The following is a 13,847-nucleotide window of genomic DNA, read 5'->3' on the forward strand; positions in this document are numbered from 1 at the left end:
CAGAACTTCAAACAGTACAGCGACTCCCCAAAAGCCCCAAACTAGCTGCTGGTGCGTTTACTGTCGCTGCCACAGTCCTTCGGGCTGAGAGCGTCTTCCCTTTTTCCTCTCCACAATCCAGGCAGCATGACTTAAACAGTGAAAGCCACATCGCCACCAAACACCACTTCAGCCAGGAGCAGGACTCCTCTGCAGTTTCAACATTAAGAGACCTCCGTGGTTCCTGTCGCCCACCGTTACCAGACAAGCCGGGGGGTGCTCTCCTAAGGATGTCACTTAGCATTAAGACCGACACCCAGGAAACGCCCAGCGACAAGAGGTGGAGACCTCACCGCTAGGTCCTGAGCCCGCGTCTCCACAGCCTGTCGGAGCTGCTGTTTCAGGGCATCGCATTTCTCCACTTCTGCGGGGAGACACCCCTTGCCGGCTGCACGGCCCGCTCCTCGCCGAGGGCTGTGAGTGGTCCAGGGCTCTGCGGTCCAGCACGACCCGCAGCGTGTCTGGCAGGTGCGGGAATTAGGAGGCAGGAGCCTCCTTCTCCGTGGTCCCATCTCCTCAGGTGACAAGTGAGACACCTCAGCAAGCTCCAAGGCGGCGCCTGCCCCCACTCCCCACTGCTGCCCTCCGAGTCCTGAACGTACGTGCTCATTTCTCTTTGGAGAATCCCACGGGCCGTGGCTCGTGGCGCAAGCTGGGCTCTGACCGGATTCCGTCCTTCCTCCCTCCCTTGATTAACCTGACATCACATGCGAGTGTGGAATTAACTTCTCACAAATCTACCCTGGGGACGGAAGCTGGTGTGCAATGGATTCCTGAAGGCACTTCTCACTCACCCGATGCCAGAGCCATGGAAGGGATCCAAGCTGAGAAACAGTCTCCCCAGGTGCCAAGCAAGTCTTTCAGGTCCATTATTCTTAACCTTCGGTGAGTCCTCCTCCTGTTTCATTTTATTAAATTCTATTAAGAAAGACACAAAGGAAGCCTAAAAGAAAAGCTGGCTGGGCCTACATGGTATTTTATTCATGGTTCACATTTGGGTGGTAGGCCTTCACTTTCTGGTTTTTAGATCGACTTCTTTTCCTAAAATACCTCTCTCTTAAAAAAAATTACTTTTGAGGCAATTTCTTCACTAACAGTAATTCTCACTCAGCGAGACACCAACGTTGAACAAGTCTCAGTAAAACCCCCATTTACTGAATGGGGTGACAACTTTACCAACTTAAAGATCTTAGAGCCAATATTAACATCTGCTGCAGTTCAGTGCGGTTCTGTCACTCTCCGTACGTTGAGCATGCTTGAGATAGTCCAAATTTTAAATAATAAAGGTCTATTGCTTAGAAAATCTACATCAACAAAAGAAATGTAAACAAGGACGTCACACTGTTGTTCATAACAGCAAAACACTGCCACAACCCCTAAGGCCGTCAAAAGGAGAACAACTAATCAAAAGCAGTTTTGATATATGCATGTATCTCTGATACATTCGGTATATTCACAAGACCGAATCCTATCTTGCAGCTAAACTGAGTGAAACAGCTGTAGATGCAACACTCAGTGACACTGCTGGGTGGGGAAAGAAGCACGATCCAGGAAGCAAATGCAGTGCAGCACCACCTAGGTCAAGGGCATGTGCACACATGCACATACACACACACGCTTCTACATATGTGCACACGTACACTTGCATACGCATACATGTGCACACATACACATGCGTGGGTTGTGCACACATGCACATACACACATGTATGTGCGCGCATGATGCATGCGTGTACGTATACGTGCACACACTTGTACGTATGAACACATACACACATGTACGTATGCGCACACATACATGCACCCTAAATGAAATCCTAAGGAAACCCAAAATGAGGAACATATTTCAAAACAACTGGCCTGTACTCTTCGCAGGAGTCAAGGTCATGGAAATGAAGGAAAGACTAAGGAGCTGATCTAGAATGAAGGAAACTAAGGGCGTCTGACAACTGAGTGCAACACGTGATTCTGAACCACCAGGAAAGCCCAGCTACCGGGGTAACGGCTGAAATGTGAGCGGGGTCTGAGGATCAGAGGGTATTAAAATGCCAATGATAACTTTCTGATTTTAATGGATGCTTTGGACTTCTGTAAGACAATGTCTTTGTTGGCAGGAAACACGCTCATGTTCTGGGGGTGATGGGGCATCAGGTGAGCAGCTTGCTCTCACATGGCTCCAGAACAAAGTCTGTGGTTCTGTTCCTCCAACTTGTCTGCAAGCAAAACATCACAAGAGTCATTTCACACCACATACAAAAATTAAGTGAAAATAAACATTAAGAGCTCAATTATAAAACTCTTACAGGAAAACAAAGGAGAAAACCTTCATGACATTGGATTTGGCAACAATTTCTTGGTTATGACACCAACCACACTGCCAACAGAAAAAGTTGATAAACAGGACTTCATCAAAATGTAAAACTTCTGTGCATCAAAGGACACAATTAAGAATGAAAAGACAACCCACGGAATGGGAGAAGAGATTTTCAAATCATATACCTGATAAAAGGTTAATGTCCAGAATAGATAAAGAATTCCAACAACTCACCAACAAAACAAATAGCCCAATTCAAAAATGGGCAAAGCACCTGGATAGCTATTTCCCCAAAAAAGATATAAGAAATGGCCATTAAGCACATTAAAAGATGCTCAACATCACTAGGCATTAGAGAAAAGCAAATCAAAACCACAATGAGACATCACCTAACACCCATGAGGGTGACTATTATTTTAAAAAAGCAAAACCAGGAAATAACAAGTGCTGGGGAGGATGTGGAGAAACTGGAACCCTTGTGCACTGTTGGTGGGAATGTGAAATGGTACGGCCACTGTGGGAAATGATACAGCAAATCCTCAAAAAAATAAAATGAAGAATTATGAATATAATCCATTTCTAAGTATACGCCCAAAAAATGGAAAGCAGGGAGTCAAACAGATATTTGCACACTCATGTCCACAGCAGCGTTATTCACTACAGCCAAAAGTGGAAACAACCCAAATGTCCATCAGTGGACAAACGAATCAACAAAATGTGCTCTATACAAACAGAACATGATTTGGCCTTGAAAAGGAATGAAATTAGGATACATGCTACAGCATGATGAACCCTGAATACATTATGCTAAGCGAAATAAGCCAGGCACAAAGGACAAATATTGTATGATTCCACTTACTTGAGGTCTCTAGGGAAGTCAAATTCATAGAGACAAAAAGACTGCTTACCAGGGGCTGGGAGGAGGGCAAAGGGGGTTAGTGTTTAATGGGCAGAGTATCGGTCTAGGAAGATGAAAAAGGTCTGGAGATAGAAGGTGGTGGCAACTGCAAAACAATGTTAATGTCCTTAATGGCACTGAATTGTACTCACGAAAACAATAAACTGATTAAAATGGTAAGTTTTATATTATGTATATTTTACAGTTTTTTTTAAATAATATAACATAAGACATAAACACACTCAGAGATACCACGTGTATTTTCTATCAGTACGTGTAAGTAAATGTATTTTTATAAAGTCTAGAAGAAAACTCATAAAGCTTATTAATGGTATTAGCTCTGGGAATGAGAGAGTACAGTCAAAAGCAACTTGAATGTAACTTAAACTTTTGCTTAAACTTCTAATTTTTTAAAAGGTATTGATTTTATGTCTTATACATAACAGAAAGCGATACAAAAATGCTATTTTATGGCTCATGAGAAAAATAAAAGACAGGAAAAGAACCGTTTCTACAAAAATATCTTTCTACCCAGGAATATTATAAAAACCTACTAATGAAAAATAACATTTCTAACCTGGTACTTTCCAGGTAAAACACTAATGGCATGAAATTTTAAAAATGACAATAAGAGACTAGTCCCAGGAGAAAAAGAAGGGGGCAAAGGAGCAATCTGAAATGAAAGAAAAGAAAAAAAAAAAAAGAATCCACAGAGCATAAGGCCAGATCTAGTTTGGATTTGGAAATAAAATTTTATAGAAATTGTATTTATTCCCCAAAGGTTTCATGACCCAGCAATGGCACCACAGTCAGCAGTGGCCTCTGGCCTCAGTGAAGTCAAAAGCGCTCCCAGGCAGAACCACGGCTTGGGGTCCTCCGTGTCAGACACATCACTCCCCGGAGCAGGGGACGTGGAAATAAAAACAAGGCCACCAATGAAGACAAACAGATGGCCAATAGGCACATGGAAATATGCTCAATATTGCTAATTATCAGAGAACTGCAAATCAAAACTACAATGAGGTATCACCTCACACCAGTCAGAATGGCCATCATTCAAAAGTTCACAAATGATAAATGCTGGAGAGGCTGTAGAGAAAAGGGAACCCTCCTACACTGCTGGTGGGAATGGAGTTTGCTGCAGCCACTATGGAAAACAGTGGAGATTCCTCAAAAGACTAAAAATAGATGTACCATATGATCCTGCAATCCCACTCCTGGGCATTTAACTGGAGGGAAACTTAATTCAAAAAGACACCTGCACACCAATGTTCATAGCAGCACTATTTACAATAGCCAAGACATGGAAACAACCTAAATGTCCATTGACAAATGACTGGATAAAGAAGCTGTGGTATATTTACATAATGGAATACTACTCAGCCATAAACAATAATAAAATAATGCCATTTACAGCAACATGGATGGACCTGGAGATGGTCATACGACATGAAGGTAAGCCAGGAAGATAAATACCATATGATATCACTTATATGAGGAATCTAAAAAAAAAAAAAAAAAGATAGACGAAGTTACTTGCAAAACAGAAACAGGCTCTCAGACATAGAGAACAAACTTGTGGTTACCGGACAGAGGGGAGGAGAGAGGAAGGGATAAATTGGGAGTTCAAGATTTGCAGGTACTGACATACATAGAATAGATAAACAAGTTCATAGTGTATAAAGCAGGAAACTATATTCAATATCTAGCAACTTACGGTGAAAAAGAATATGAAAATGAATACATGCATGTTCACATCTGACTGAAGCATTATGCTGCACACCAGAAACTGACACAACATTGTAAGTTGGCTATACTTCAATAAAAATATTACTTAAAAAAAAAAAACACCCGAGGCTACACACTCAGATCTTTCCACTCCACAGGAAGTGGGGCTGCCAGACTTCACTTTCATGATTCAAAATAGAAAAAGAAATTAACTTCACATTTTATGGAAAGGAGTCAAAGGAGCGCACTTTCCAAGAAGAATCTTCACAGAAGAGCCATTCTTTTGCGGTTCACATTGGCAAAAGTAACGAAGCTGGTGGAACCAGGCCAGTGGAAAGTGGCCACTGTGAGATTCTTGACCCACCACCAGCGAGGGGAACCTGGCGTCTGGGCACCACCACCTCGTCCAGCCCTGGGTCTGCGCTCCACGCCTCTGACAATCACTTCCACAATTTCCACAATCAGTGAACACCAGGGAATAAATCCTTTCTTTTCTCTGACAAGCTCCAAACACTTAGATTTAGAAACTGCCCTGACAACATAAGCTAAATGGTATACATAAATCAAATTCAATGTAAATGTTGCTTCTTGGGCTTTTTACAATTTCTTCTTATAATTAAAGTTTCTTGCACGGAGGGAAAGCTGGGCAGCCATGAAGCACCTGTCCTTACACTGACCTGAAGAAGGGGAACGGAATCCCTAAAGTTTGCTTTTTGTTTTAACTCCATCAAAAAGAGGTTCTGGTTTTACGTCCCGTCTGTGGCCAGGAATGACTCAGGACCAGGGTGAGCGTCACACCCCTTGACGTCTAGTGTCTGATCTTACCATAGAAACTCAAAGAAACTCAGAACCCCTTCACATCCCGCACTGGAGGCGGGAACGGGGTCCTTCGTATAGTGAACTCTGGGAGGCCAGACTTTGCACGGCGTCCTAAGGCTCAAACCACGGTACAAAAAATTCAAACATGAGTCATTTCTAGAAAAGCTCTCTGGTGGGAGGCGGAGCAGCAGCGCAGCTGAGAGCCTCCAGGGTGTGTCCGGATTCTGCCCACAGCTCCCATCCACCTGCTGCAGGGGCTCCACACTGTACCCCCACCACCCCTTCCCCGGCCTGCACGACAATCCGGTCTCGTGTGTGGTTAAACATAAAAGACCAGTCCACTGCCCACGAAGCCTCGACATCCATGCATTTCATTAAACTGCAATTCTCCAAGCAAAGACTTCGGTGTTGAGCACCCTGGGTTTTTATCCTAGTCCAATCACTCAGTCGACCAGGAAGTCGATCAATAATTAATGAGAAAGGCAGTCCATGTCTGGTACCCCAAAAAACAAGAGAACTGTACGTTGCTTTTCAACTAAAACCTGCAGGAGGCTGCACCATGGCCATCTCGCCCAAGCGTAGGGCTCACCTCCCTTGAGAAACAAGTCGTCCCGCAGCACATGCCTCGTGCCTCGGTGTCACTCAGCAGAGGGGCCGTCATCGTCACCGACGTGTCGAGCAGCTGCTGCTCAATCGGCTTCTCCCTGGCACACGTGTGACTGTGCCAAGAAGGCTCCACGCTCTGGGAACGTTTCCATCTCGGCTGTGAGTATGCCGAGGGACTGAGGGGCACTGATGAATGACAACGGCCTCACGTGTGACCTCAATATTCCAGCCCAGCCATCCTGCCTCCTGGCAGCTGCAGTGACACAGGTTATAAAGTATTTTCAGGCATTTCAGCGGTTTGGGGGTGGCGGGGGGGGATGGTCCAGAAGAGACCAACGCCCAGAGCAGATAAGACGGCCACCTCGGACTGTCCGGCCGCCTCCCGTCCCACAGCTCCGAGACACTGGGGAGCGTGAGGCACTCGGGAGACCTGGTTAGGAGCGAATCAGCTACTCGTCTGCCTCCCACATCCAGACACGCCAGGAACTCTGGTTCAGAAAACCTGGGGCGGGGGGGTCCAAGGCTCTGCCTTTCAACGCGAACCCCTGGAGGTATCGAGTCAGTGGGCCCGCGTGTAATCCCTGCACACAACAGCCCCCAGCCCCCTGGTACTTCACTCTGCTGGGGCCTTTGGAGACTCTGAGGAAAGCCCCAGGCCCTCCCAGCAAAGGCACTCGCACAAACAGACACATCGAACACCTGCAGGGCGCGCCCAGGGCAGTTTGTGAACCCCTGAAAGTCCGCGTGACCCAATTCACACCTTCTCTCCCCTTCTCTTAAAGACCAACTGGATTGAACGAGATAAACCCTTTGTCAGTCAGACTGACAAACGCTGGCCAAACACCTCTGTGAAGTTAACAGTTTTAACTACTGAGCAGTCCTTTTTAAAAAATTATAGGAAGAGCTTCATTTTTTATTTCTATCACTTCCAGATCATTCTCTGTCTCTCCATTGGTAACACAGAGTTCGAACGAGGCTTTCTACAAAACACCACTGACTGGCCGAACATTTTCTACAATTACCTGGGACTGTAAAGTTCCTAATAAATTAGCTGAAAACCTAAGAATCTCCAATTATTAAATTACTGCTGTGCCCAGTGTATAAATCGCTGGCAGGATAACTTGACCTCCCTCCCCTCGGAACAAAAAAGATGTTAGTTCAACTCTGGCAGGTCATGCCTCCCCTCGGAACAAAAAAGATGTTAGTTCAACTCTGGCAGGTCATGTCAGTAACATAAGGAGTTTGTTTTTTTAACACATCCACAAATGAGATTAGAAGGTTAAAATAACTAAGAATCTGCCCAAAACACATACACAGGAAGAGCACAGAAACAAAGCCTTTAAACCGTAAGGGCACTGTTAGTGCCCTGAGAGAGCCGTTCAAAGCAAAACAGATGTTTTGCTCCAGCTGGAGATTAAGAAATGTTTTCTGCACCAAGGTAGAAGAGGAGACGATCACAGTTTTTAACTTACCAGCCATATTCCAGAAAACAAACCCTTTTCAACTTTTGCAATTTCGGTGACACGTTATGGATTTGAGACAGTGAGACGAAGATCAACCGACTGATCAGTTAATCAGTCTCAGGCAGAGAGTCACGTATCTCTTGGAAGGGCTTTTTTTGAACCCTGTGGTGTACCCATTTAGGGCAAGCATCTATATGGAAACAAATTGAAATGGTAAAGCAAAGGTCAGCCCTCGCAGCTCCCCAACCTGGAGCCAGCCTGCGTGGAAACTTCTGCGTGGAAACTTCTGCGCGGTTCCTGACCTCTCCGACCAGCTGTCACACAGGCCCCGGGCAGGGCGCCCCGGGCTACCAGCCACCGGCAGAGGCCCGGTTGCTGTGAGCAGGGGGGCCCACAGCCTTCACCCGAGCCCTCCCCAGGGGGCCATCTGTGTCCTAACACAGGAAAGGGGACGTTGCCGCTGAAAGGACAAGAAAACTGGGGTGATTCCACAGCCTCAGGGGTCTGGCAGGTACCAACGGAGAGCTAGTGACAAGGATGAACGGAAGAGCAACAAAAACTCTGTGACAAGGATGCTCTTGCTAAGTTCCCCCTTTTGTCTGAATCACATTTCCGTATAAACAAAGCTGGCCCCTCAGTCGACATCTGTCCTATAAATCACGTGACAAAATGACCCTGTGACTTGATGAAGGGCAGGACCTGGTGCCCTGGAGGCAGCCTCTGCAGCGGGTCAGCTGGAGCCCGGCTCAGGCTCAGGCCCCGCAAAACCTCGAGCTGAAACCAACAGACTGGGGAGTTCGCGTCTGGCGCTCAAGCCTGGAAAAGGATGAAAAAGGGAATACATACATTTCAATAAATGCCCTTCTGCGGAGAAATGCAAACCTGTGGGCATCAACAGAGCTCTTCCTTCTACTCAGAACGCTCCTCAGAGACGGCCCCTCCGACAGCCGTGCGGAACTGAGACCCCTCTTCCCGCGCCTGTGACGGGGCTGCTGCCTGGGACCTGGGCTGTCCTCCGCTTCGCCTTCTGCAGCCCGCGCCATGTGCTACTGAAGAGACACCCCTGTCCCTGGGAGTCCCAGTAGTGAGGCTGGATGGCGCTCTGTCCCCAGCCCCTCTCCAGCCAACATGGTTCCCTCTGACCCTACAGAAGCCACCAGTGTCTCCACGCAGACCTCCCACGGTTTCCAGGCTGAGGGGACGGAGACAGCTCTAGGTGAGGCGAGGGTGATACTCAGAGAAGCAGAAAATTAAAAGCTTGGGCACCGTGTTTCAGTGGTCAGCTCATCCCACTGATTTGTCCATAAGCAAGTGCACCAATTCAAAGATGTGCGTTTGAAGGTTCCTTTCTTTCAGCTCCTTCCAGCATTTCCACTAAGTGAGGTTCACAACCGCACTAAAAACATGAAACTATAAATAATCAATGGCCACACCACGAACTGGGAGGGCCCTGGGTCCCGGGAAAGAGCCCCCAGGTAGGGAACGCCCCTCCTCACCAGCAAAGCCTCGTCTGCTCTCACCCACGTGCAGACCCAGGCCGGAGAGACTCAAGGAGACGCCCGCACGGAGAGGAAGCAACTGGGATGAAACCAGAGCGACAGTCAGTTTCTGTCAGGAAGGGCTGGCCCGGGGGCTGAAACCTCCCACGCCCAGCCACCCGCGGGAGAACTCGCGCACCAGCCACCTCCTCTAGGTCATACTCGGATGTTCCTCACAGAACTGTGTCCTTCCACAAAAATGCAACAGGGAAACTTCTGCTGGTGCTTCTGCAGCTGCTTCCACACCCCATTCCCCCAGGAAGGATGCTCCTCAGGGCGAGAACTAAGGCTCTGCTCCCACCTTCTTGTCTCCGCCAGGAACATCATGGGACCTGCACCACAGCCCCGCCCTGCACTGGGTGCCGATGCGGCGAGGGAAATGGGCAGGGGCTGCCACTTCCGACACAAGCAGAGCCCCGTGAAGGCAGGCCAACAACTAGCCACCCTTACCAGCCCAGTCTCCACCAGCATAGCTGCATCGCCCATGAGCAGAGCGCTGGGCTCTGAAAAACAAGAATCTAGCCCTGCTGGAAAGAACCACTGAGAATGCCTCCTCCGCAGCCCCTCGCATCCTCAGAAGTCAGCTAAAACCGCCAGCCCCCAGAGAGGCCAGGCCGGCCCGCTGCGGCATCAGCCTCCTTGGAACCCAGGACACTCACAGACACGCAGCTCCCGGTCCCAGGACACATGATTCCAAAACAAACTGCGCGCCAGGCTCACCCCCGGGCCCTGAACACGACCCGGAGGGCTGGGGTTTGCAGAGTGTGGTGGACACACGGGAAATCAGGAACCAAGCAGACGGGAACAGACGGAGCTCAGTGCTGCGAAGTACATCACTGGAACAACAGAGCGGCCAGTGGGGGCTCACTTGGGACTGCAGGGTCAGAGGACACCCTCTGCAGAGGAGACAGAGTCCAGTGCCCAGAGGCAGGAGGAGGTGAAGCGTGGGGACAGAGGGAGAGCTGGTGCTCAGTAGGCGGGCCGGAGCCACAGCAGCCTGGGAACGCAGCGCGGCAGATGACTGGAGGGAACTCCTGCTGGAATCCAGAAGCATCTGGAAGGCACTGAAGGCATTTAAAGGAGGAGAATGAGATGGTGGCCTTGTATGGTGTCCTAAACTGTCAACACTGTTCCTTACCTCTGAGACTGTTACTAACCTTCCAGGTTTACGCTCCCAGAATCTGCCCCTAGGAGCAGGGCCAGGGTCACGGCACTCCCTCCCCATCCCCTCAGGGCCCAGCACACTGTCACACACTAAAAACACACTTGATGCATAAACACACAAACACGTTCATTTGCTCAGATGGTTTAAAGACCCTGCATTTTGAAACACAAACAGAAGCAAACTAATTAGCTACATGTCCAAAGAGGAAGCCTGTTCCAACTGAGAAGGAACAGCAGAGACAGGCCACGGGCAGAGCCAGCGCCACCAGAAGGGCCCCTCCGTGCCTACCCTTTCTGGTCTACTGGAGCTGGAGATGGGGGTCTGGGCAGTTTCTAGGGTCCGAGACTGCTGGAGTCTGTTAACTAGAACAAATAATTGAATCTGACACTGGACCATTCATGCATTTGGAGAGAAAGGGCCTAAAAAATTCAAAATTAACAAAAATAAAAGACTTCTTTGTCCTAACAAGGTAGCCTGGCTTGTTAGAGGTTAAAAAGTTCTTTTTATGATAAAGAAGAAAAGAAGGGGTACTGCTTTCCTGCAAAGCGGTTGAAGACCCTAAAGATTTAATGCATTATTCTGTGACTTCTAGAAAAATATTTAGAATGAAAAAAACTCAACTAAAATTTTTTCTCCAAATAGAGTTAAAGTGGAATAATAAACCAAAACCAGAAAACAGTGATCGAATAAAAGCAGAGGGAGCTGCTGGAGGCGGGGGGGGGGGGGGGGCGGCGTCCCAGGAGAGGACGGGGTCCGGTGAAACCGAGCTGAAGACGGTGGTTTTCAGGGATGAGTCTGTCAAATGCACAACCTCAATGTAACCACAGAAAACCAGACTGAGGGACATTCAACAAAACAGCAGACTGGTACTCTTGGAAAGTGACAAGATTACGGAGGACAAGGAAAGGCCGAGGACCTGTCACAGCCTGGAGAAGACGAAGGAGAATGACAACTAAATACAATGTGGGATCCCAGATCATCCTGAAACAGAAAAAGACATTAGAAAAAAACCAGTGAAATTACAAGGAGGTTTGTAGCGGAGCCAACAGTACCACGTCAGCATCGACGCCGACGTTCTGAGGAGCGGACGACGGTTATGTAAGACAACGCATCAGGGGCACTGGGGAGAGAGCGCGTAGAAACCCTGAGTCTTTTCAACTTGTCTGTAAAGTCTCAAATTACATCAAAATAAAGTTTAACTTCTCATGTGGATTTTTCCTTTGTGATTTTCTTTAATGTTATCAGTAATTCCAGGAACCTCAACTATCACCTTTGAAGTCCAGCACGGCTGCGTCAGATATGTTCCTGCTTCTCCGTCAATCCAAATACTCAGCAACAAAAAAGGAAGGTTATGTTCCCCTTAGAAATGACGGCTGTGAACAGGTCAGAGCTTTAAGTTTACATAAGGCTCCCCGCACCAGTCCTGCCTCATTCCACTTCAAGGAGTCCCAGAAAGGGAGGGAGAGGGTGGGGAGGAAGCACAGACTGGCCCCTCAGCGCCCCCCTCCACCTGCCCGCCTGCCTCTCCAAGGCCATTAAGTGGGTGCATTAATTAAAGCCTTCAGAACTGCTAAGCGTCTAAGGAGAACCACACAGCTTACAAGGACTAGCACAGACTTCTTAATTTTAATTAAATTTTTTCCTGAAAGCTACAGAGTTGGCAGCAAATCCAGGTCAGACACTGCCTTAGAAAAATGAGGATTTACAAAGAACCTCGGGAGGCGTATCTACCCACACCTGGATAAAACCCACTCCACAAAGCCACTCCACACTCAGGAGCCGGGTCCAGGGCCGAGGGGAGATGTGCCGCTCCTCTGCTGCCCCCCAGCGGCGTGTGGGCGCCAAGGCGCCTCCCCGGGAACAGCCCGGACGAAGAACTGGGGACACTGTGCGTGCACCCCAGAGTCAGGAGGAGGCAAGGCAGAAGTACGGTCGCTGCCTGTCACAGCACTAAGGAAATACAGGGGAAACAGGGGCATTCTTGAGGAGGGATGTATTAAAATAAATTTGAGGTTACTGCAATGAAGCATTTTCTCTACCTCAAACTGAGAACCGCTCCAGGGACTAAACTGAAGCCTAAAGACGTTACCAGCTCCCAGGTGACAGAGCCGACACCTGACTTCCAGGCTTACCTGCTTCGGGTCGGAGGTCGCAGCACCGGGGGCCGGGGATTCCAGCTCTATGGTCACAGGCCCATCGTTCTGAATGTGGACTTGCATGTAGGCACCGAACTTGCCATCTGTAAGAGCAATTCCCACGGTTACGAGAGCTGGAGACCTCAGATTAAAGCACACCTGGATCAGTGTGATCAGAAGCCCGGGGGGAGGGAAATGCAAAATCAAACAGCAGAGGGCCTCTGCATGCCCCTCAGGCCAGGCAGAATGAAGAGACCTGCAAACTGAGGGTCGGGGGAAATGTGGGTTCACAGGACACAAACCAGTAAGAAGGTAAACTGGCGGAGCCACTGTGGAGGGCATTTTGGTGCTGTATTCAGTACAGCGCGAGTCAGACAAACCCTGCAATCCTAGATCACGCTTGGGGAGGTCTACCCTGGAAACTCTTGCACGAAAGGAAACACTCAAGGGTGTTCACTCTGGCAGTGTTTATAAAAGGAAAAGTGGACCCCAAGTGACTGTCCCTCGGTGGGGGAATGCTGCATAAACTCTCCCTTCATTCCTCAACAGAATACACGGCAGATCCCAAACACATAATGTGATATTTAAGAAGTTACCTGCAGTGAGGACACATCATTATGACTTCATTTATATGATAGTTTCAGATACTCAAAACAAGCTGTATCATTTATGGAGAAATACATACATATGAAAAAACATGGGCAGGAAAGATGAAAGCCAGACACAAGCTGGAAGCAACATTCATTCACGTGAAGAGAAAGCGGGGTGGGGGATCGGACAGACATGAAGCAAATGTGACCACCGGGCTGGCGAGCACACTGATGTCTGCTACCTGTATGCTTCATAATTAAGATTCTTAAACATATTAAATATAAAAGGCAGGGAAAGCTTAGAAGTCTCCTCAAGGAGAACCTCATACACTGCCCTGGGGGTGGCCCGCAGGCCCCTCAGTGTCAGGTGCGGAGGGAGGACCCTCACCGTGAGGTCAAAAGGCAAGTGCCACCCACCTGGCTCCTCACAGGACAGGACTGCCCAGAGCAGGGGCCGCTCAGCTGTCCCTGCCCCATGGCCCTCTCCCCAGTGAGGCAGCAGAACCATCCTGTCCCCCAGGGCATGGTGTCAAGGTGGCCACGGGCTGCCCT

General features: G+C 48.5%; 1 protein-coding gene across 3 annotated transcripts in view; it reads right to left on the reverse strand.

Moving 5' to 3' along the window:
• Window positions 1–13,847, reverse strand: part of DTD1 (D-aminoacyl-tRNA deacylase 1) — a 122,808-nt gene that overhangs the window by 84,291 nt on the left and 24,670 nt on the right. For 2 of the 3 annotated variants that reach the window (XM_074347818.1, XM_074347819.1), the window contains exon 4: window positions 12,703–12,809. In XM_074347818.1, the coding sequence (XP_074203919.1) occupies window positions 12,703–12,809 (107 nt within the window). Of the gene's footprint in view, window positions 1–2,171; window positions 2,253–12,702; window positions 12,810–13,847 lie in introns of those variants that run through there. The other variant, XM_074347820.1, reaches the window with a different exon arrangement.

The sequence above is a fragment of the Camelus bactrianus genome, chromosome 19 (assembly GCF_048773025.1).
Source record: "Camelus bactrianus isolate YW-2024 breed Bactrian camel chromosome 19, ASM4877302v1, whole genome shotgun sequence".
Taxonomy (NCBI): domain Eukaryota; kingdom Metazoa; phylum Chordata; class Mammalia; order Artiodactyla; family Camelidae; genus Camelus; species Camelus bactrianus.